The 23383-nt window shown below is 42.5% G+C and overlaps 1 protein-coding gene across 2 annotated transcripts in view; it reads left to right on the plus strand.

Moving 5' to 3' along the window:
- The window catches only part of PDE6A (phosphodiesterase 6A), a 167234-nt gene that overhangs the window by 104338 nt on the left and 39513 nt on the right, over positions 1 to 23383 (plus strand). For both annotated transcript variants that reach the window (XM_040344508.1, XM_040344509.1), the window contains exons 9-12: positions 2234 to 2383; positions 7903 to 8046; positions 17250 to 17315; positions 18728 to 18874. In XM_040344508.1, the coding sequence (XP_040200442.1) occupies positions 2234 to 2383; positions 7903 to 8046; positions 17250 to 17315; positions 18728 to 18874 (507 nt within the window). The remainder of the gene's footprint in view (positions 1 to 2233; positions 2384 to 7902; positions 8047 to 17249; positions 17316 to 18727; positions 18875 to 23383) is intronic.

Consider the following 23383-nt stretch of genomic DNA (forward strand, 5'->3'; position numbering starts at 1 on the left):
AATTTCTCACTTCCTGTTCCTCCTCAGTAAGCTGTTTGGTAAGCTGTTCTGGCTGACTAACCACCGCTCGGATGATGGTGGAAAGCTCACTGAGGAGAAACATGAAGTGAGAAATTTAGAAGGGAAATCGAAGGTAAGTGAACCAACAATGCACTAGCTTAAAGGAACCTATTTGGAAAATAAAAAACAAACCTTTACAACCCCTTTAAGTAATTCCCAAGCTCACCCACTATAGTCTCCATGATATATTATGTATAGTATACAGAAAGCCTTCTCTATCAATATGCCCATGCAGGGCAATGTGACAGTGTCTCAGCAAAGGCCTCCTTCAACTCACCTTGCCTGTGCTACATCACCTCTCCTATCTCCATCACAGTCAGGGAACGGTGATGTCACTAACTTGGTCATGAGACGGTGCTTGTGCTTAGCAATTGGCTGCTAGGCCTGATCGTCACAGGGGAGCAGGTCACATGCTCACCATACCAAGAAATGCTAAAACATAAAACAGTTAATACAATGTATATTGCATAAATATGTCAAATATTAATTGTGCATTATTTGGAAACAGTGAAAACATATAAATAAGGACGGCAGGACGCTGTGTCCCAGGGGCCCGTGTTTTCACTTACCTTGAGAGTGTATCTTCTTCTCTGGCAATGCATGCTAGGTGGGACATTCAGACACCATGCCTGTGCTCATAAGGCCCTGATACTGTCCTCAATTTTGTGGAATTTTCCCATATTGTGACAATTTCCTATCTATCGGATTGTGTATATGAGGCTCAATCCTGTGTAAGATAGTGAGACTTGTTCTTTCTTTGTCATTCCTTTTGAACCTTGATCATTGTCCTGAAGAAGCTCAATGGCGAAACACATAGACACACAAGGGCTCAGTTCACAATTTATATAATTTATATCATTGTATAGGATTTTTAATTCTTGAATACTGCTTTCTATTATGTACTTTTTTCAATAAATACTTATTTTTTGATATATACTTCTCCATTGTTTCGATGCCTTAAAAGTCTGACCTTTGGTTACTTTTCGAAGTAACCTTTTTTGTGCCCCTATATAAATGAGGGACTAAAACTCAGTTTAGTTTTAAACAAAAAAACTGATGCTTCTAAAATAATTCTTAAACCTCTAAAGTGTACAGGATAACCTATGATGTTGTGTCCTAGGGATAGTATGTGTAATGTATCCTAAGCAGTCAAAGAGCTAAAGCAAAACTGCAGCGAACAGCTAAGTGCCCAGATTAAATACACAGAAGTGAACTGCTTTATCTGCCAACATTATTGTAACTCTGTTCAGATACTTTTGCAATTTACACATCTCTGACACACTGAATGACCAGGACGATAATTCTTCTATTTCCTGATTCAACTTTACAGCCTGTAGTGATGATGCTGATTAATTGGCCAATGAATAAACTGAAGGTAGAGGGCTGACCCTGGGGGGTTGATTTACTAAAACTGGAGAGTGAAAAACCCAGTGCAGGTATAAAGCCCCATACACACTATCAGTTTTCATGATGGTTTTCTCTTCAGGTTTTCAAAAACCATCTAATATGAGGTCAAACCTTAAGCGTTTCAATTTGAATGCAATCAGGCAGGTCCTTGTACTACATGGTTTTGGTAAACCTGAAGAGAAAACCAGCAGCAAAACTGATAGTGTGTATGGGGCTTAACTCTGCATAGAAACCAACGAGCTTCTAACTTCAGCTTGTTTAATAAAGCTTTGACAAAAAAACCTGGACGTTGATTGGTTTCTATGCAGAGGTACACCAGATTTTACACTCTCCAATTTTAGTAAATCAACCAGTGGAAGTTGCAGCGAACAGTCATATCACCTGCCTAGGTGAGTAGTAGCACAGAGCTATATAACATACAAAAGCCATTTTTATTTGGTTTGGTCCATCTAGTAATTTTCAAATCTCAAGATCAACTGAACAGTTCCACTTTCAATAATTGCACGTTTATTTCTTTAACTGTCCACTGGTGACATATAAAGTAAAAAAAAGAGACTGTTGTAGAAAGTTGTGGCTTCCTAGAGCATCAGGGAGCCAAAATATTGTTTTATTTCTGGTCCTAATCTGTTTTTGGACATTCTTCACAAATTGGCTCAGAGCAAATTCCTTTCTTTGTACTTTTATGAAAACATCTCTAGTTGTGGTAAATGACATCACACACATTTCTAGAACATGTACTCCAAAGTATGTTATTTTATCTTCATAGAAAGGCCCAGTTGATGATTCTGGGTGGATGATCAAAAATGTCCTTTCAATGCCTATCGTTAACAAAAAGGAAGAAATAGTGGGTGTTGCAACTTTTTACAACAGAAAAGATGGAAAGCCATTTGATGAAATGGACGAAGTGTTAACTGAAGTAAGTATACCTTATAACACAATAATGCATAATAAAACATACTTAATTTATAGATAATGCATAAAAACAATGTATACTGACCTAATATTAACTGTCATAGCATATTTGTTTTTTTTTAAAGAAAATTGAATGTATGACTAAAACTAGTACATATTTAATATGTTAAAACAAGTGGTATCCTTACAGAGGTCGTTTCAGAGGTCCAGTAGGCCCCTGCTATACCTCCCAATCAGCAAGAACCAATGCGCTTTTTTGCTGATTGGAGAGCTATATCTCAGAATCAGCATGAAGCATGTTGGACCTCTGCATAGAGACCACAGCTTCCACACAGAGAGCAATAGTCCTTCTCCGCAGTATGCTGGTAAGAGGCAGCCTTTTCTACTCAAGCTGTGACTGATTTTCAAAAATAACAAATAACAAAACATTAAAAATAACAAAGTTCGATGTGAGCTTTTGGACGGAAATTCCGACCGTGTGTAGGGTCCATCGGACTTTTTCTGTCAGAATTTCCGACAGCAAAAATTTGAGAGCTGGTTCTCAATTTTTCCGACAAAAAAAGTTTTTGTCGGAAAATCCAATCATATGTATGCTGCATTACATCAGTTTTTGATACAGTTCTGACACATGCAACAGATTCAGGTAATTCTTATTTGCATCACTTTGGCTAGGACAAATAAAAAAAAAAGTAGTTGCTAGTTTGTGGATAACAAAACTGAAGGTAATTAGGACTAACTGCAGCCAATATTGAACGGAATAGCAACTATTGCATCATTCCACTGCCTTTCACTGTCAATGCTGTCAATCACAATTGAGGTGGAACCTGATGAGGAAATGAGAGACTAGTTCCCCAACGCATCCACATTTCTTGTTGTTGATAGCGGACAGCAGTTGGCAGATTCCTTAGCTGTTTTTTGGTCCTGTAGAATCTTCCCCATGCCTTCCATTGTCAATCACAAGGTAGGCAGACCTGATAGGGAACTAGTGTCACGTACCTGATAGGAGACTGATATGACGAGGTTGGCCTCTCTTATATTTTCAACCCTGGCCCCACTGAGAGTGGAACAGAGGGTACCAAGGGACAGGAGGAACACAAGTGCCAGCAGGTGTTGATATGAGAACCTGCAGCTGAAGTAGGAGATACTGGGAAGCAGGTGGACCATCAGGACAAGAACAGTAGCTGAGCTTAGGAAACCAGCTGAGATTAAAAGGGCACTCCACTTATGCTGCAGTTTCAGGATGTGTGGCTTGTCAGAACTCTCAGCGAAGTGCAGAGCCAGACAAACACATGAGCAGAAAGGACAGCCAGGATTGGAGTTAGCAGTGTGGTCTCAGGAATAGCCAGGGTCATCAACAGGCGGGCAGTGTGGTACCGAGTCATAAGCAGAGCCAAAGTCGGGAACAGAGCTGGGGTGAGCAATAAAGCAAAAAATCAGAACCAGGATCAAACGAGCAATGAGGGGAACATACAGAAAAAATGCAGGATGCAGGGAACAGCGGAAAGACCAGTCAGCACTTAAGCATGAGCAGAAGCATCCTTTAACCTCTTGACGACCGAGGACTTCCCTGGGACATCCTCGGCTTTGTGCGGTGATATCTGAATGATGCCTGCAGTTACATGCATCATTCAGATATCGCCGTCTTCAACCGCCAACTCTGTGCATGATAAGAACAATCAAAGCGGCGATCCCACCGCTTGATCGTTCTTATAGGCAGCGGGAGGGGACGCCCCCCTCCCTCCCGCCGCCATCCGGTGCTTCTCCGGGCTCTCCCGTGCCATCGGGGGCCCGGAGAGCGAATAGGTCGGCACTGCTGGAAAGCATAGAGATGACTTGTGACCACATGGTCACCAGTCATCTCCATGACCGTCGGAGGCCCAGGCGCGACGTTAAACAAAGCCGCAATCATGGCTGTCGGCATGTGATCGGTGATTTTTTTTCACCGATTTTCATGCTTGTAAGCCTGGAGGAGAGATGTGGGGTCTTATTGACCCCACATCTCTTCATAAAGAGGACCTGTCACACTGATTTATACGAATGTTTACATTCCTTGTAATAGGAATAAAAGTGATAAAAAAATGTAAAAAAAAGTGTAAAAATAAAAAAAATTAAGTAAAATAAAAATACATTTTTTATTTTTTTTCAAAACGCCCCTGTCCCCATTATCTCGAGCACAGAAGGGAACACGCATGCAGGTCCCGCCCACATATGTAAACGCCGTTCAAACCCCACATGTGAGGTATCGTTGCATGCGTTAGAGCGTGTGCAACAATTCTAGCACTAGACCTCCTCTGAACCTCAAAAATAGTAACCTGTAAAAAATTTTAAAGCATCACCTATGGAGATTTTTAAGCCGAAACCGAAGTTTGGCGCCATTCCATGAGTGTGCGCAATTTTAAAGCATGACATGTTCGGTATCTATTTACTCATCTTTCACATTATACAAAAGAATTGGGCTAACTTTACTGTTTTGTTATTTTTTAATTCATGAAACCGTTTTTTTTCCCCAAAAAAAGGCGTTTGAAAAATGATTGCGCAAATAAAGTGCGAGATAAAAAGTTGCAATGACCACCATTTTATTCCCTAGGGTGTCTGCTAAAAATAAAATATATATAATGTTTGGGGGTTCTGATTAATTTTCTAGCAAAAAAATTGTGATTTTTACATGAAGGAGAGAAGTGCCAAAATTGGCCCGGTGGTAAAGTGGTTAATAGCCCATCTGGCACCAACATGCACTGTGTGCACGCCCATTTGTGCGCATTCATGTGTGCATGTGTGCGCCTGGTCGCTATTCAGCTAATAGTTGCACGCGCATGTGCATTTTTGCGAGCCAAACATCTGACAACTAGTCCCAGAATTGCCCTTTAGGTGCCACCTAACCCACAGCAGAAGTACTCAGCCACTGTGCCTCAGTGGTCAGACTGGAAGACTGGCATTGCTGAGCTGCACTGAGGAAATAGTACCCAGTATTCACCCTGCAACCTCCGTGCTCACCTTCTGAGACAAATTCATGTGCTTGTTCCTGACAGATACTACATGAATCTTATGCAAGCACCAACATTTGTTGTGTAGTGGTGCAATGCATTTTTAAACAATGTCTGCAACACTTATGCCGCGTACACACGGTCGGAATTTCTGACAACAAATGTTCGATGTGAGCTTGTTGTCTGAAAATCCAACCATGTGTATGCTTTTTCCGACAACAAATGTTTGAGAGCTGGTTCTCAATTTTTCCGACAACGAAAGTTCTTGTCGGAAATTCTCATTGTGTGTAGCCAATTCCGACGCACAAAAATCCCTGCATGCTCTGAATCAAGTACGAGACGGAAGCGCTCAGTCTGGTAAAACTAAAATTTCCGTTTTATTGTGGCATCGTACATGTTATACGTCACCGCATTCTTGACATTTGGAATTTCCGACAACATTTGTGTGACTGTGTGTATGCAAGACAAGTTTGAGCCAACATCCGTTGGAAAAAAATCCACGGTTTTGTTGTCGGAATGCCCGATCATGTGTACGCGGCATAAGAATTCAAGGGCTTTGGTTCTGACGCACCATAAATATATTTACCTACATTAAACTGATAGTTCAATTGGGCTTATATTTCCATCTCCATCTTTCTAACAATTTTTACAGGATAGCCAGTTGGCGAACTTGTTATTAAAGTACAAATAAAACCAAAAGATTTCTTTTCATTTTGGATACAGTAGGGAATGTTTAAAACCACTGTCAAGTTTTTTTTTTTTTTTATGTCTTTGTCCCGTTCTTTTCCCTTCTGTCTTGAGACACACCAGTAGAAGATCTTTTCAAATGATGGGAAATCTTTTCTTACAGGGGACAACTCCAAATGTTGGATTTTCTCTCTGTCTTGATTACAATGGTCATCAGAGAGGAATACTCCCAATGGCCAATAGAGAGAGGGACGTTCTAATGAAAGGACACAGACAGCATAAAAATCTGTCAGCGGTTCTAACCCTGTATAAACATTATGCAAATCTAAATAAATACTTTAGCTTTAGATGCATCTAAATAGTTACCATCTGTGGCCTTGTCCATAAATTGTAAGGTAGGTAGGTACAGAAGTGTTGAAGAGAATTCTATAGACCTAGGATTGTTAACCTTTTTAAGATTACAGGCCCCCAATGGATTACCTATTACCCCATAACCCCCATAAACCCCTTCACCGGACTGTTACAATCATCATCACCATTTCTATAATGTTCCAGTATGACTTCAGAAGATGTGAATAGCTTGGGGCTACTTTATATATGGATGGCCAGGAACAGAACAGCTAAAGGAAAATCATAAAGATGTTATATTTATTTTTATAAAAAGGCAAATCACAAATACACAGGCTTTCCACAACTAGTGAGTTTTTTTCTGTTCTTTTTTTGCAGTCAAACATGTAATCAAGCTATAGCTTAAGCTACGTTTGTCAAGTAGAAATGAATGGGCTGCACACTTATGCCATCACCTGTAAAACCAGCTTTAATATAATAAGTAGAAGATTCACAACATACAGTCTTTCCTGTCCACCTCCCTCTCCAACACGTTTCACCCCTTTAAGGGCATCTCCTGCTCCAACACAATCCACCCAATTAAGGAGTGAATCATGAAGATCATGTCTCCATGGTTGAGACTCCAATAGGGGGCAACATGTTATAGAGGCTGGTGGACATTTAAGAATATACAGTATGTAGTAAATCCACTACATATTATATTGAAGCTGGTTTTGCATCAGTAATGACATTAGTGTGCGACCCCTTAATTTCTTCTTGACACAAGTGTCACAGCTAAGCTGGGATGTGTTCCTAAGTGTGTACCTGATGGGAAGGTACAGGGAAATGGGAAGGTACAAGGCCCTGTTACCTGATGGGAAGGTACAGGTCCCCAAAGGTACAGGGAAATAGGAAGGTTTGGAGTGGCATATATACTATTGATTCCATACTACTATAATGTTACTTCCATGTCATCTAAAATGCAGAGTCATTTTCACCACTTTCATGTCAGGTTCGGTATGCTGAGAATCTTATTTTAATTCACAATAAATCAGGGCTGGGCAATTCCCAGTCACCAGGTCTCATACCAGGTCTCAATGGCAATGACAAAAATTATCTGTTGACAGGGTAATTGACAATTAAGCTGGTTGTGGGGGGGGGGGGGGGATAGGAACAACTGAATGTCCTGCTGGACTGAATGTTATGTGCAGAGCAGCTAGGGCCCTGAACTGATGGTGTTCGCTGCTGGCTAGAGGGGATAAGTTCTCAAACGTTCAGTATTTTTTATAGATAATACTGCTAAATAATAGAAAAAATTATTATGTAATACAATTTATTTCCTAATGTATTTAAGTAGAAATTTCACTGTTCTTCCGTACAGTATGAAATGTATTGAAAAGTTCATTTAAAGCATTTATTGCATTTCAATGGGTTTTACTGAATCTTGCTAAAATGGCATAATTGAATAAAGTTGCCTTAACATTTAACATTTACAGGTTGTCTAATTGCTATTTTCTTCCTGCAGTCTTTGACACAGTTCCTTGGCTGGTCTGTCCTAAATACAGATACATATGATAAGATGAACAAACTGGAGAATAGGAAAGATATTTATCAAGATATGGTCAACTATCATATAAAGTGCAACAATGACGAGCTACAAATTGTCCTGGTAGAGTAACACAACTATTTTTATTTCTTTTTTTTCTGTTAATTATTGGATATTTATTCATATGTGGTTATATACAGTAAAAAGGGAAAGAGCTGTGGTAAACCATACACCTAAATGTAAAAAATATAAACATAAATGTAAAGTCCGTGGTAGGCATGAACGCCGCGATGTGGAAAAAGAAGTGAGAAATTGTGTATCACTTTTAGGTCCTCTCGTGATGCTATTAAGTCATAACATGACGTGAAAGATCCCTCCACCACACAGAATGCACACTTACAGATAGCAAGCATTAAATCGATTGTAGCTTATTACCCAGCCTGGGCATTTATCCGCAGAGGGGAAGTCAAGTGGAAGCTCATATTTAAAAAGCTTTTCCTGTAATGGAGCAGAGCAGACGGTCTGAGTCTTTGTACGGATCCAAGGGAGACAATTTCTTTCAATAGGTATGCTCAGAAGGATAACCCAGAAAAAGAAAACTCGCCATAGTGTAAAAACCAGCTAACATTTAATAGAGAAAAGTAAAGCACACATAAAAGAGAATGTGTATAAAGCATGTTACTTCCATGTCATCTAAAATGCCAAGTTATTTTCACCACTTTTATGTCAGGTTCAGTATGCTGAAAATCTTAATTTAATTCACAATAAATCAGGGCTGTGAAATTTCCAGTCACCAGGTCTCATACCAAATCTCAATGACAATGACAACAATTCTCTGGTGACTGGGTAAATGAAAATTAAGCTGGGGGGAGATGGGAACAACTGAATGTCCTGCTGGACTATGTGTGGAGCAGCTAGCTGGCCCTGGACTGATGGTGCTCACTGCTGGCCAAAGGGCATACGTTCTCAGACTTTTAGTATTTTCAATAGATAATACTGCTGAAGAACGGGAAAAAAGAGTTATATAATACAATGTATTTCCTAATTAATTTACTACGTAGAAATTTCACTGTTCTGCCGTACAGTATGCAATTTGTTGAAAAGATCATTTAATGCATTTATTGAGTTTCAACTGGTTTTACTGAATCTTGCTAAAATGGCTTTAATAATATGATTTTTTTTACCTGTTGCCTAATTGCAACCTCAGAACACCCAATGAGATAGCATGCGTCAAGACAATACTACAAGGCTTGTTCACCAATGTCAGGATTCTGGCGGACAAAATGGGAGAACTGGATATGCTATTGTATGAAGAGGATTTAGATTTGGTGGGAATTTCTGAGACTTGGTTCAACAGCTCACATGATTGGCTGGCAAACATTCAAGGGTGAATGTGAGGGATGACATCACTAATGGAGCAAGGGAGGAGGTGGAATCCTTATGGGTAGAGCTACAGAGGGAGGAAACCAAAGGGAAAGTAATGCTGGGAGTATGCTATAGGCCCCCTATCCGGAGGGAGGAGGGGGAGGCGGACCTCCTGTCACAGCTTGGAATGGTGGCAAAGATGGGAAGTGTCATTATAATGGGGGATTTTAATTATCCAGACATAGACTAGGAGGAAGGAACCACACATTTGTCTAAGGCTCGCCATTTCCTAAATGTCTTGCAGGACAATTTCCTGGGTCAGATGGTAAATGCACCAACAAGAAACAATGCATTACTAGACCTACTGACTACTAACAATAAACACCTGATCACAGATGTGGAAATACGGGGCAATTTAGGAGACAGCGATCACAGGTCAATTTGTTTCAGTATAAATCACACAACCAGGAAACACAAAGGGACACTGAATTTCAAAAGAGCCAACTTCTTACAAAAAAAAGAGCCAACTTCCATAAACGATGCTCCTTGCTAGAAGATATTAAATGGGATAAAATCCTAGGAACAAAAAACACGTAGGAAAAATGGGTGTGCTTTAGGAGCATATTAAATAAGGATATTAGCCAGTGCATCCCAATGGGTAATACATTTAAAAGAGCTAATAAAAGTCCTGGGTGGCTTAACTCCAACATAAAAATGCATATAAAAGCAAAGAAGGCCTTCAAAAAATACATGGCAGAGGGGGTCATCATTAGCATTCCAACTGTACAAAGAATGCAATGAGACATGTAAGGGTGCAATCAGGGCAGCTAAGATAGAACACAAAAGGCACATAGCAGGGGAGAATAAAAAAAATCCCAAGAAGTACATTAATAGTAAAGAGGGAGGACAGATCATATTGGCCCCATAAAGCATAATAAAGGGAATCTGGTTACAAAGGATGGAGAGATGGCGAACGTTTTGAATGTATTCTTCTCCTCAGTCTTCACGAGGGAAACGGGTGGCTTCAGTAACCAAAACTGCATGACACGTCACAGGAAGCACCATCATGGCTAACAGAGGATAGAATTAGGAATAGACTTGAAAAACTTAACATAAATAAGTCACCGGGACAAGACGGCTTGCACCCGAGGGTCTTTCAGGAACTCAGTCAAGTAATTGCCAGACCATTGTTCCTAATTTTTACAAACAGTCTACTGACTGGTATGGTACCAGCTGATTGGAGAAAAGGCAATGTAGCACCAATATTTAAAAAAGGACCAAGAAGTATTTCTGGGACCTACAGACCAATTAGCCTAACGTCAATAGTTTGTAAACTCTTGGAAAGGATAATAAGGGACTATATACAAGATTTTAGTAATGAAAACAGCATCAGCAGAAATCAGCATGAATTCGTGAAAAATCATTCTTGCCAAACCAATCTATTAACCTCCTATGAAGAAATGAGCTGCCATCTAGATAAAGGAAGGCCCGTAGACGCGTATCAGGATTTTGCAAAGGCATTCCATACAGTTCCCCATAAACACTTACTGTACAAACGAAGGACTGTAGGCATGGAACAGAGGGTGAGTACATAGATTGAAAACTGGCTACGGGGGAGAGTTTAGAGGGTAGTGATAAATAGTGAGTACTCAGAATGGTCCACTGTGGAGAGTGGGGTCCCCCAGGGCTCTGTCCTGGGGTCAATCCTATTTAATTTATTTATAAATGATCTGCAGGATAGGATAAAAAGCTCAATGTTAGTTTTTGCGGACGATACTAAGTTAAGCAGGGCAATAGCTTCTCCACTGAATGTGGAAACCTTGCAATAAGATCTGAAAAAATTAATGGGGTGGACAACTACATGGCAAATAAGGTTAAATTTTGAAAATTTTTACATTTTTGGGTGGAAAAAACACGAATGCAAACTACTCACAAGGGGGAGAATCTATGGGGGAATCTAGGATGGAAAAAGGAGGTCCTAGTAGATGACAGGCTCAGCAATGGCATGCAATGCCAAGCTGCTGCAAGCAAAGCCAATAGAATATTGGCATGCATTAAAAAGGGAATTAATTCAAGAGATAAAACGATAATTCTCGCACTCTAGCAAGACTCTGTTCCGGCAGCAAGTGGAGTATGCCGTACAGTTCTGGGCTCCAGTCCTCAAGAAAGATGTGCTGGAACTGGAGAGAGTCCGGAGAAGGGCAACAAACTTAATAAAGGGACTGGAGGATCTTAGTTATGAGGAAAGATTACTTAGCACTGAACTCATTCTCTCTAGAGAAAAGACGCTTGAGAGGGGATATGATTTCAATGTACAAATATGGTACTGGTGGTGACCCCACAATAGGGATAAAACTTTCCCTCAATAGGGCCTTTAAAAAGACTCACGGCCAGTCACTAAAATTAGAATAAAAGAGGTTTAACCTTAAACTGGGTAGGGTTTTTTTTACTGTAAGAGTGGTAAGGATGTGGAATTCTCTTCCACAAGCAGTGGTTTCAGCAGGGAGCATCGGTAATTTATAAAAATGATTAGATAGGCACCTAAACGTCCACAACATACACTGATATACAATGTATTATTGACATAAAAGTGCATGCACACAGGTTGGACTCAATGGACTTGTGTATTTTTTCAACCTTACCAACTATGTAATTATGTAACTATGTCCACAAGACAACTATTAATCATGCACTCCACAAATCTGGCCTTTATGGAAGAGTGGCAAGAAGAAAGCCATTGTTGAAAGAAAGCCATAAGAATCCCATTTGCAGTTTGCAAGAAGTCATGCGAGGGACATAGCAACATTTTACTTTTTGGCCTAAAAGAAAAATGCTATGTGTAGCAGAAAATTAAACACTGCACATCACCCTGAACACACCACCCCCACCGTGAAACATGGTGGTGGCAGCATCATGTTGTGTGGATGCTTTTCTTCAGCAGGGACAGGGAAGCTGGTCAGAGTTGATGGGAAGATGGATGGAGCCAAATGCAGGGAAATCTTAGAAGAAAACCTGTTAGAGTCTGCAAAAGCTTGAGACTGGGGCAGAGGTTCACCTTCCAGCAGGAGAACAACTCTAAACAAACAGCCAGAGCTACAATGGATTGGTTTAGATCAAAGCATATTCATGTGTAAGGCCCCAAACACACGAGAGGATTTATCCGCGAATACGGTCCAGCGGACCGTTTCCGCGGATAAATCCTCTCGAGGATTTCAGCAGATTTCCATGCGATGGAGTGTACTCACCATCGCATTGAAATCCGCGCTGAAATCCTCTGGCGATGACGTGTCGCGCCGTCGCCGCGATTATGACGCGGCGACGTGCGCGCATGCGTCGAATCATTACGACGCATGCGGGGGATCCCTTCGGACAGATGGATCCGGTGAGTCTATACAGACCAGCGGATCCATCCGTTGGGATGGATTCCAGCGGATAGATTTGTTTAGCATGTCAGCAAATATTCGATCTGCTGGAATCCATCCCAGGGGATAAATATCCGTGGAAAAAGATCCGCTGGAGTGTACACACCATAGGATCTATCCGCTGAAACCCATTCGCTGGGATTTTTCAGCGGATGGATTCTATCGTGTGTATGGGGCCTTAGAATGGCCACGTCAAAGTCCAAACCTAAATCCAATCTGTGGCTAAACTTGAAAATTGCTGTTCACAGATGCTCTCTATCCAATCTGACAGAGCTTGAGCTATTTTTCAAAGAAGAATGGGCAAATATGTCACTCTCTAGATGTGCAAAGCTGGTAGAGACATACCCCAAAAGACTTGCAGCTGTAATTGCAGAGAGAGGTGGTTCTACAAAGTATAGACTCAGGGGAGCTGAATACAAATGCAAGCTACACTCTTCAGATATTTATTTTTAAAACATTTTGAAAACTATTTATCAATTCTCTTCCACTTCACAATTATGTGCCACTTTGTGTTGGTCTATCACAGAAAATCCCAATAAAATTAATTTATGTTTTTGGTTGTAACATGACAACATTTGGAAAATGTCAAGGGGTATGAATACTTTTTCAGGGCACTGTATATCACAATTACTTTTGATCCCTCCTTCACTGTGCTTTTCTGATGCTTCAGGTATCTGAGTTGTGATTCTTGCTATTACGTAGGTTATCCCATTGGCCTTCTTACTTAAAGCGGAGCTCCACCCTAAAATCATACTTTGATTCAGTAGCTTCCTTTTAATAGTGTTAAAAAAGTTCTGTGTGAAAAAATGTTTTACTTGCCTGGAACTTGCTAGGCAGAATTCCTAATCTGCCTTCTTTTTGGACCACAGTGGTTCTCCTATCCTGTCTAAGCCGCACCGACTCCTGGGCTACGAGTGTCATCATTTCCCAGGACTGTGCGCTTGTCTGTGCCGATGTTTACCGCGCCATGTTCAAAAAGAGCCCTTACTTCTCATATATAAGATATATTGGAAAGGGGAGTCAATCAGAGTTTTATTCAAGCGTAGATTGTGTTATCACTGTTGCAACGGGGCAGGACGTTCCTCCGTCGCCGCCCGTTGCCATGACAAAAGAATAAACAAACTGCGCTGCGAGCGCCGCTCTACAGCGCACGCCCGAGATGTAGGTTACCCAGCATGCACCGCAGGCAATCCAAGAAGGGAAACGAACTGGTCTTCAAATGCCCACACACATAATGGATTCGGCCAGATGAGGAGAAGAAAATAAGGCAAGTGTGGACCAATATTACTTTAAAGGCTGGGGAGCTATTGCCATCTTATGGGGACTATGTTATGTGACAATTACAATCTTGCAAAAAAAAAATTTTTTTTTGACCGGAGCCCCGCTTTAATTATGATGTTCCTTTGTCACCATTTGTAGCCAACCTAAATCAAGGCTGCTTATAGTGTAAAGGAATGCCCAAGGTTTTGCAGATGGTACAGGAAAGTTTATATCTCACAGGCTGTTTTTCATTAGAGACACTAAGGAATGGGACATTTATAAAGAGTAACATGCTTAGAGAACAGTCCTTTTAATTCAAACTAACTAACCTATCAATGTAATGACTGAGCATCTGTCCACCAATCCATTCAGTTTATTTGTGAACTAACATTAGTTAAACCTTGACCAAGGGAACACTATTTTTTGTTTTACGTTTTGAAAGGAGCAGGGAACACTTAGAACCCTCCTATGCTATCAGTGGACCCATTAGGGAGATCTTCCCTCATCTTTTTTCCCAATAGCTACTGTAGAACACTAAAACTTCCAATGGATTTTTTCTGTTTTATGGGGACCATTAGAAATTTTCTGCCACAGTGACAACATTACCAGGATATAAAAAGAAAAACAAATATCCCTAACTGGATAATGCAAAATAAGAAACAAATAAAAGGTTTTAACTGTCTCCTACTCTATGAAAAAATTCACTTTAAAAAAAGCTGCCTAGAGATATGCTTCAGGCCTTGTACACACGAGCAGACATGTCTGATGAAAACGGTCCGCGGACCGTTTTCATTGGACATGTCTGCTGGGAGCTTTTGGTCTGATGTGTGTACACACCATCAGACCAAAATCCCAGCGGACAGAGAACGTGGTGACGTATAAGACACCGACGTTCTCTAACACGCAAGTTCAATGCTTCCACGCATGCGTCGAATCAATTCGACGCATGCGCGGGATTTCGAGCCGCTGGTTATAACATATAACCAGCGGCCCGAAATCCCGCGCATGCGTCAAATTGATTCGACGCATGCGTGGAAACATTGAACTCACGTGTTAAAGAACGTCGGTGTCTTATACGTCACTGCGTTCTCTGTCCTCTGGGATTTTGGTCTGATGGTGTGTACACACATCAGACCAAAAGCTCCCAGCAGACATGTCCAATAAAAACGGTCCGCGGACCGTTTTCATCAGACATGTCTGCTCGTGTGTACAAGGCCTGAAGCATATCTCTAGGCAGCTTTTTTTAAAGTGAATTTTTGTCCGATGAGTCGTACTAACCATCGGACATGTCCGACGGACATGTTCCCAGCGGACAAGTTTCTAAGCATGCTAAGAAACTTTTGTCCGCTGGAAACCTGTCCGCTAGGCCGGAAAACTGTCCGCTAGGCCCTAAACACGGTCGGACATGTCCGCGGAAACTGGTCCGCAGACCAGTTTCAGCGGACATGTTCGGTCGTGTGTACAAGGCCTTAGATGATAAACCTAAAGCCCAACTTCTAAAGGTGGGTACAACCAGTGGGTTGAACGGAAAATAAACTGATGGATCAGTGCATTCACACAAGTGATGTGAATACAGGGATCTCCCCTTGTCAGAATACACCAATCAGTGATTACGTTTGTGATTTAGCCAACACCTTTGCATCAAATGCTGCTTTTCCAGTATGACTGTTCAACAGAAGCCAGTGACTGAAAGTTGGCTTGTTCCTGCTAATCCGACCTTATGCCAAACTCACTCTAGCAGATCAAATTAATTAACCCACTAAAAAGTTTGTTTGTACAGTGAGTAGACCTTAAAGGGGTTGTAAAGGTATTTTTTTTTTCCTAATAGCTTCCTTTACCTTAGTGCAGTCCTCCTTCACTTACCTCATACTTCGATTTTGCTTTTAAATGTCCTTATTTTTTCTGAGAAATCCTCACTTCCCATTCTTCTGTCTGTAACTCCACACAGTAATGCAAGGCTTTCTCCCTGGTGTGGAGTGTCGTGCTCGCCCCCTCCCGTGGACAACAGGAGAGTCAGGATGCTCTCTACTTTGCAGATAGAGAAAGGAGCTGTGTGTTAGTAGGCGTCCTGACTCTCCTGTTGTCCAAGGGAGGGGGAAGGCACAACACTCCACACCAGGGAGAAAGCCTCACATTACTGTGTGGCGTTACAGACAGAAGAACAGGAAGTGAGGATTTCTCAGAAGAAATAAGGACATTTAAAAGCAAAATCGGAGGATGAGGTAAGTGAAGTAGAACTGCATAGGGTAAAGGAAGCTATTACCTTTAAAGTAAAACTATAGGATTTTTTTTTTTTTTTTTTCATTTTGGATAGAGTAATGCCCTGTACACACGATCGGTTCGTCTGATGAAAACAAACCGATGTATTTTTTCATCAGATATCCGATGAAGCTGACTTTCATCAGTCTTGCCTACACACCATCGGTTAAAGATCCGATCATGTCCAACGCAGTGACGTAAAACACAATGACGTGTTGAGAAAAATTAAGTTCAATGCTTTCGAGCATGCGTCGACTTGATTCTGAGCATGAGTGGATTTTTGACCAATGGATTTCCCCACAGACGATCATTTTTTTCTATCGTTTTTTTAACCATAAATAAAATCTAAAACAGGTTCTATTTTTTTTCACCGATGGGAAAAAAACTGATGGGGCCTACACACGATGGGTTCGTCCGATGAAAACGGTCCATCGGTCCGTTTTCATCAGACGAACCGATTGTGTGTACAGGGCATAAGGGAGGGTTACAACCCCTGTCAGATTTTTTTTCACCATCTGTGTCCTATTGCGGAGATTTCCTTCACTACCTGTCTCATAGCCAAACAGGAAGTGAGAGGAAATCCTTGCAAATAACTTTTCTTGGGACAACCCAAAATTTGGGAGTTTCTTTTACTTTCACTTCAAATAATAATAGCAAACAGGAGAAATAGTGTGTGAATAGAGTGAATCTCCTTAACGGGGCACAGACAGCAATAAAAAATTACAGGTGTTCTAATCCCTCTTCACTCTATCCAAAACAAAAAAAAAAGAAAAAGTTTTGCCTTCAGGCCTTCAGGCCTAGTTTACACTGGCATTGAAAGCAGGTGTTTGAGGGGCGTTTGGGGGAGCTTTCTTAATGCTCATTAAACGCTCATCAACCGCACCTATTATTGCGCATTAACGCTATAGGCGCATTTAATAAGCATCAATATACTGAACAAGTGTAAACAAGCCCTTAGTTATACTTTAAAATTACTGAATGCAATATGCTCTTCTTTAACAATGCAAATTTTGTTTATAGAAAACGAAGGAAGTATATAACCGATTGCCAGAAGAGTGTGAAGAGGAAGAAATGTATGAAATATTGGTAAGTAGAAATACATTGTAATCACGTTTCACTGCCAAATCATGCATTGATTAACTATATCTGAATGGAAAGTAAGTACGTAAACAAATATATTGTATTACATTTTTACCAAATGCATACGGTATGTTTAATGTGGAAATCTAAGCAAGTCCAAATCCATCAAAGTTTAAATACAAAGGTATGCAGGGGAACATAAATCAATTAGATAAGCTGAGTTTGGGAACAGATGAGCTATTAAGAAATGTCAGGGGGACTGTAAGAGGAAAGCCATTCTAACTAAATATCTTTCCTGAATTTTAGCATTATGCAGCATATTGTGGTGCCTATTTTGATTTAACTGTTGTAAAACTTTATTTTCTCCGGAAAAAATATATTAAAGGAGAATCATAATCCTTTTAATAGTTATTAAATAGTCAGTGTCTGTTGATAACCTCGTTCTGCCTATAAAAGATAGTCATACTTGCTCATGACATATGGATAAAGGAAAACTGACTATAGGTATAGAGCTGGCAACCTTCGTCACACACTCCCAATGTAGAAGAGAAAATTTCAAAAGGGGGTGCTCCAAGGGACTTTGTGGGCAAAGGATAGTCGCCAGAAAAAAGGTAACAAACGTAAAAAATATACAAAATGTATTAAATGCAAAACAATGGTAAAGTAGGTACATACTTTACTATTGTTTGCATTTAATAAAAAAAGTTTGATAATTTTTTTCTGGCGACAATCCTTTGTCCACAAAATCTCTTGTGCCCCCCCCCCCCCCATTTGCAATTTGCTTTCTGTTTAATAGGGCTACAAAATCTATGTGAGTCTACACAGGGAGAGTGTGTCTGATTATAAAAATGTACTTTGCAACCACTTGCTCCTCTACAACCCTACCCCCTGAAAATACCCCCCCCCCCCTTTTTTTTCTGCACATTCCGGACCTCCATTTAAGGATGTGCTTCCCTCCTGATGCATTGTGGAATATGCACATCACATATCCCAATTACATCACATGGGAGGATGGTGACACGGGACCTGAGCCGTGGCACTGGAGAAACAAACTGCAGCAGGACAATGCTGGATCCGCTGGGTAGGTAAGCATCTGGTTGAGAACAAGCTATCAGATAAACAGGGATTTAAAAAAATTAAATGGGGCAGGGAGTTCCTCTTTAAATAGACTACGTACTCTACCCAACAGCAGAACAAACAAAGCAGAAATGCCATCTACAGTAAAAAGCTGACTTTAAGGCAACCTGCAAATTACGCAAGGACATTGGTGTGGGACAAAAATGTAAAGTACGAATTACCTCTGAATTAGTATAGATTCACTGCAAGGTGACAATCATTTGCTACTTGCAGGCTCTGGTAGCAAACATCAAGTTGCATTTTTAACATGAAACTAATTTCGACTTGTACTTCTTTTACAGCAAGAAGAACTACCAGATCCAGAGGAGGCTGAGATCTATGAATTTCACTTTAGTGACTTGCCACAGAGTGAGCTTTTCTTGGTGAAATGCGCTATACAGATGTACTATGAGTTAGAAGTAGTTGACAAATTTCATATACCTCAGGAGGTAAGTTATCATGACTCCTTACCTTTATATTGAAAATTTGCACAAATTACACTTGCATTCTAACACAGTAAAAACACTCACATTCTCACATTCTAACTACAGTTTGCAGTACTAAATGTTCCCATACACAGAGGTATTGAAGATTTGCATAACTTAAACAATTTAAAGCAATTGTGCTAGAACCTAACCCAACGTGGGCTGGGAAGTATAACAACCAAACAATGCCTATGGTCAGGATCTAAGATCATAAGCTATAAGATTTTAGAAGGCATATTTGTCTCTGCTGATTTGGCAGAAATGAGCTAGTGACCTATATAAGGTTATATCCTGCAAATATAGTTACCTAATTAGTTAGTAGCGATAAATAACTGAATAACATGAGACTGCCCAGCAGCCATATATGTTGGCAGTTCATAATGCTTTGCATATGGCTCATGCATCAATGCCTTCCCCTGGCAATATATTGTGGTTTTAGATCTAGGAGCACATCTTTAATTAATCTTGTCTTTTTCAAACTAACCATATACCTAGAAAGACTTGTTTGCATTAGTCATTAGTCTTACTACACTAACCTGACATTAATTAGCTTTCTAAGTATTATCTTTAGGCAATTTACTTGCTTTGTACATAGATTTCCCTGATATAGCAGGCTTATAATGACTTTAAAAGTAACTCCTTTTTTGTTGAGAGAAAAAAACATTCCCCTCTGCAAGGATTTTAACAAATATTGTTGCAGATTCCTATCTGTTGTTATTCTGAAGAAATAGCTGTTTGTTTCTATGGAAAGTGAATCTAATAGGAGTGGTTTTATCATTATTAATCAGCTGCTGCACCTGCAGGGCTCTAATGAGGAAAGTGACAGGGACTGTATCCCTTTAGCTGCGAGTTCCCTTTGGGAGTATCTCACCACAAATCTCACTTGAATCTTAGTGCAGACTTCTGAGAAAATCGGTAAGCAAACTACACAAGCAGGAAATTAAATTTCTGGGGAGGGGGGGGGGGGTGTTCTGTACACCATCTGTGCACAGCACACCTCCAGGTAGCCATATTGCATTTTTACAGAAAATGTCAGAGCTGCATATTGAAAAGGATAGGTAATTTTTAATAACATACAATTACAATGACACTTGTGTCGCAATTGAAGACGCTATATTTTTTTATTTGCTATTTTTTTTTCCCACGAAAGAGGAATTACCCTTTAAAGGAAATCTACACTTACATTAAAATGTTATATAACATAGAGTGTAGAGAAAGTCAATACATTTTCCATACATGGTTTCAGGCTGTCATGCCTTCATTTTAGTTTGCACATGATTGGATAATAAAATCCGCAGAACTTCCCTTCATTTTAGATCTTCCCCTCAGATTTACAGCGACTGCACTTCCAAGTGCACTTTCAGTGCAATTTTAAGTCCACTTTGTATTGGAATTTTCACTTTTAGTGCAAAGTGGATTTGCCTTTCATAAATAACCCCCAAAGTCTTCCCAACTGGGATTCAGTAAACAGAGAAAACACTGCCATGCAAACATCTGATCAGCTCTGTCACTGCCTGCTTCTATCCATTAACACCAGGCCCGGACTGGGACAAAAATTAGGCCCGGCATTTTAAACTGAGCAGCCCATGGCTAATTTACCAGGGGGCAAGGAGAGCATGGGGGCGGGGGCGGAGAATGTGGGGGGGTGGAGAACACGGGGGAGCACTAAGGGGGCCTGAGAGCACAGGGGGTGAAGAGTATGGGGGTGGAGAGAACTAGGGGGAGCCGGAGAGCACATGGAGGCTGGAGAGCACAAGCAGGGGCAGAGAACACGGGAGGCGAAAAGGACAGTGGGGGGGGGAAGCGCAAAGAGCTGGAAAGCACTGGGGGGGGGTTGGAGAGCACTGAGGGGGTGGGGACCACGGGGGGACTGCAGAGCACAAGCAGGGGCAGAGAACATGGAAGATGAACAGCACAGTGAGGTGAAGAGCACAGGTGGGTGGAGAGCATGGGGGGCTTAAGAGCACTGGGGGGCGGAGAACACAGGGGGGGCTGAGAGCACAGGGAGGGGCTGGAGAGCACTGGGAGGGGCTGGAGAGCACTGGGGGGCCAGAGAGTAAAGGGGAGCTGATGAGAACAGGGGGGGCCTGAGAGCACTGGAAGGGGCTGGAGAGCATTAGGGGGGCCAGAGAGTACAGGGGTTAATTAACACAGGCGGCCTGAGAGCACTGGGAGGAGCTGGAGAGCACCGAGAGCTGGAGAGCACTGGGGGGCCTGAGAGCACTGGGGGAGGGCTGGAGAGCACTTTGGGGGGCTGGAGAGTATGGAGGGCTGGAGAGCACTGGGGGGGCTGGAGAGTACGAAGGGCTGGAGAGCACTGGGGGGCCAGAGAATACAGGGGTGCTGATGAGCACTGGGGGGGCCTGAGAGCACTGGGAGGGGCTGGAGAGCATTAGGGGAGCTGGAGAGTACAGGGGTTGATGAGCACAGGGGGGCCTGAGAGCACTGGGAGGGGCTGGAGAGCACTGGGGGAGGGCTGGAGAGCACTGGGGGTGCCTGAAGGCACTGGGGGGAGGCTGGGGGCCAGAGAGTACAGGGGGGCTGATGAGCACTGGGGGCCTGAGAGCACTGGGGGGAGGCTGGAGAGCACTGGGGGCCAGAGAGTACAGGGGGGCTAATGAGCACTGGGGGCCTGAGAGCATTGGGGGCTGGAGAGTACAGGGGGGCCTGTTGAGCACTGGGGGGATAGTACAGGGGTTGATGAGCACAGGGGAGCCTGAGAGCACTGGGAGGGGCTGGAGAGCATGGAGGGTTGGAGAGCACTGGGGGAGGGCTGGAGAGCACTGGGGGGGGGGGGGGAGGGTATGGAGGGCTGGAGAGCACTGGGGGGGGGGCTGGAGAACATGGAGGGCTGAAGAGCACTGGGGGGGGCAGAGAGTACAGGGGGCTGATGAGCACTGGGGGCCAAAGAGTACAGGGGGCTTATGAGCACTGGGGGGGCTGAAGAGCACTGGGGGGAGAGTACAGGGTGGCTGATGAGCACTGGGGGGCCTGAGAGCACAGGGAGGGGGCTGGAGAGCACTGGAAGGCCTGAGAGCACAGGGGGGTCTGAGAGCACAGGGGGGCCTGAGAGCACTGGGGGGGCTGGTGAGCACTGGGGGCTGGAGAGTACATGGGGCTGATGAGCACTGGGAGGGGCTGGAGAGCTCTGGGGGACCGGAGTGTACAGGGGCTGGAGAGCACTGGGGGGAATTGGCAATCAATGGGGGGAGTTGGAGATCACTGGGGGGGGGGGCTGGATTGCAGTGGGAGAGCCTGAGAGCAGGGGGTGCACCTGAGAGCCTATGAGCACTAGGGGGCAGTAGAAAGAGGCTGGACAGGAGAAGCAGCTGCACACACAGAAAAAAACATCTCTTTATTTTTTGTCCTACAGCCTCTGAATGACCACGGAAGGGAGAGAGTGAGAAGCAGGCATTCAGAGGCTGTGAAAGAAAAATAAAGGCATGGATTCTTCTACTGTGTCTGCAGCAGCTTCTCCTATTCAGGTGCACGCATGGAGACTGAGACACACTCACTTAGTAAGACCTCATCTGGAATATGCAGTCCAATTTTGGGCGCCAGTTCTCAAAAAGGATATCGGGGAACTGGAGAAAGTACAGAGAAGGGCAACCAAACTGAAAAGAGGCATGGAGGATCTCAGCTATGAGGAAAGATTAAAAAAACTAAATGTATTCACTCTTGAGAAGAGGAGAATTAGGGGGGATATGATCCACATGTACAAATATATAAGGGGTCCATATGGTGAACTTGGTGTTGGGTTATTCACTTTACGGTCAACACTGAGGACAAAGGGGCACTCTTTACGTCTAGAGGAAAAAAGATTATATCTCCAAATACGGAAAGGTTTCTTCACAGTAAGAGCTGTGAAAATGTGGAACAGACTCCCTCCAGAGGTGGTTCTGGCCAGCTCAGTAGATTGCTTTAAGAAAGGTCTGGATTCTTTGCTAAATGTACAGAATATAACTGAGTACTAAGATTTGTAGGTAAAGTTGATCCAGGGTAAATCCTCGGGGGGATGAGGAAGGATTTTTTTTCCCCTGCTGTAGAAAATTGGATCATGCTCTGCTGTTTTTTTTTTTCCTTCCTCTGGATCAACTGTGGGTATGGATTTGGGTGTATGGGATTGTACTGTGTTTTTTATTTTGTTTGTTTATTTATTTTTTTATTTTTTTGTGGTTGGACTGGATGGACTTGTGTCTTTTTTCAACCTGACTATGTAACTATGTAACTTGAATCCCGGCGGCCATGTCTCATGTAGATCTCGTCCCTCTTCACGGTCACAGGTAACTTGACCTGTAGTCTCCGCCCCCAGCCCAACGGCCGAACTGTAATAGCGGCCGGCCGGCCAGCCAGCCTCGGAGAGGCCGGGCGAGTGGCAGGGGCTCAAGGAGCAGCTCTGCTGCCTTGGCCCCACAAGAACATGTGGCCCATGGCCCACCGGGCAAGTTCCCGGTGTGCCCTATGACCAGTCCG

The sequence above is a fragment of the Rana temporaria genome, chromosome 3 (assembly GCF_905171775.1).
Source record: "Rana temporaria chromosome 3, aRanTem1.1, whole genome shotgun sequence".
Taxonomy (NCBI): Eukaryota; Metazoa; Chordata; class Amphibia; order Anura; family Ranidae; genus Rana; species Rana temporaria.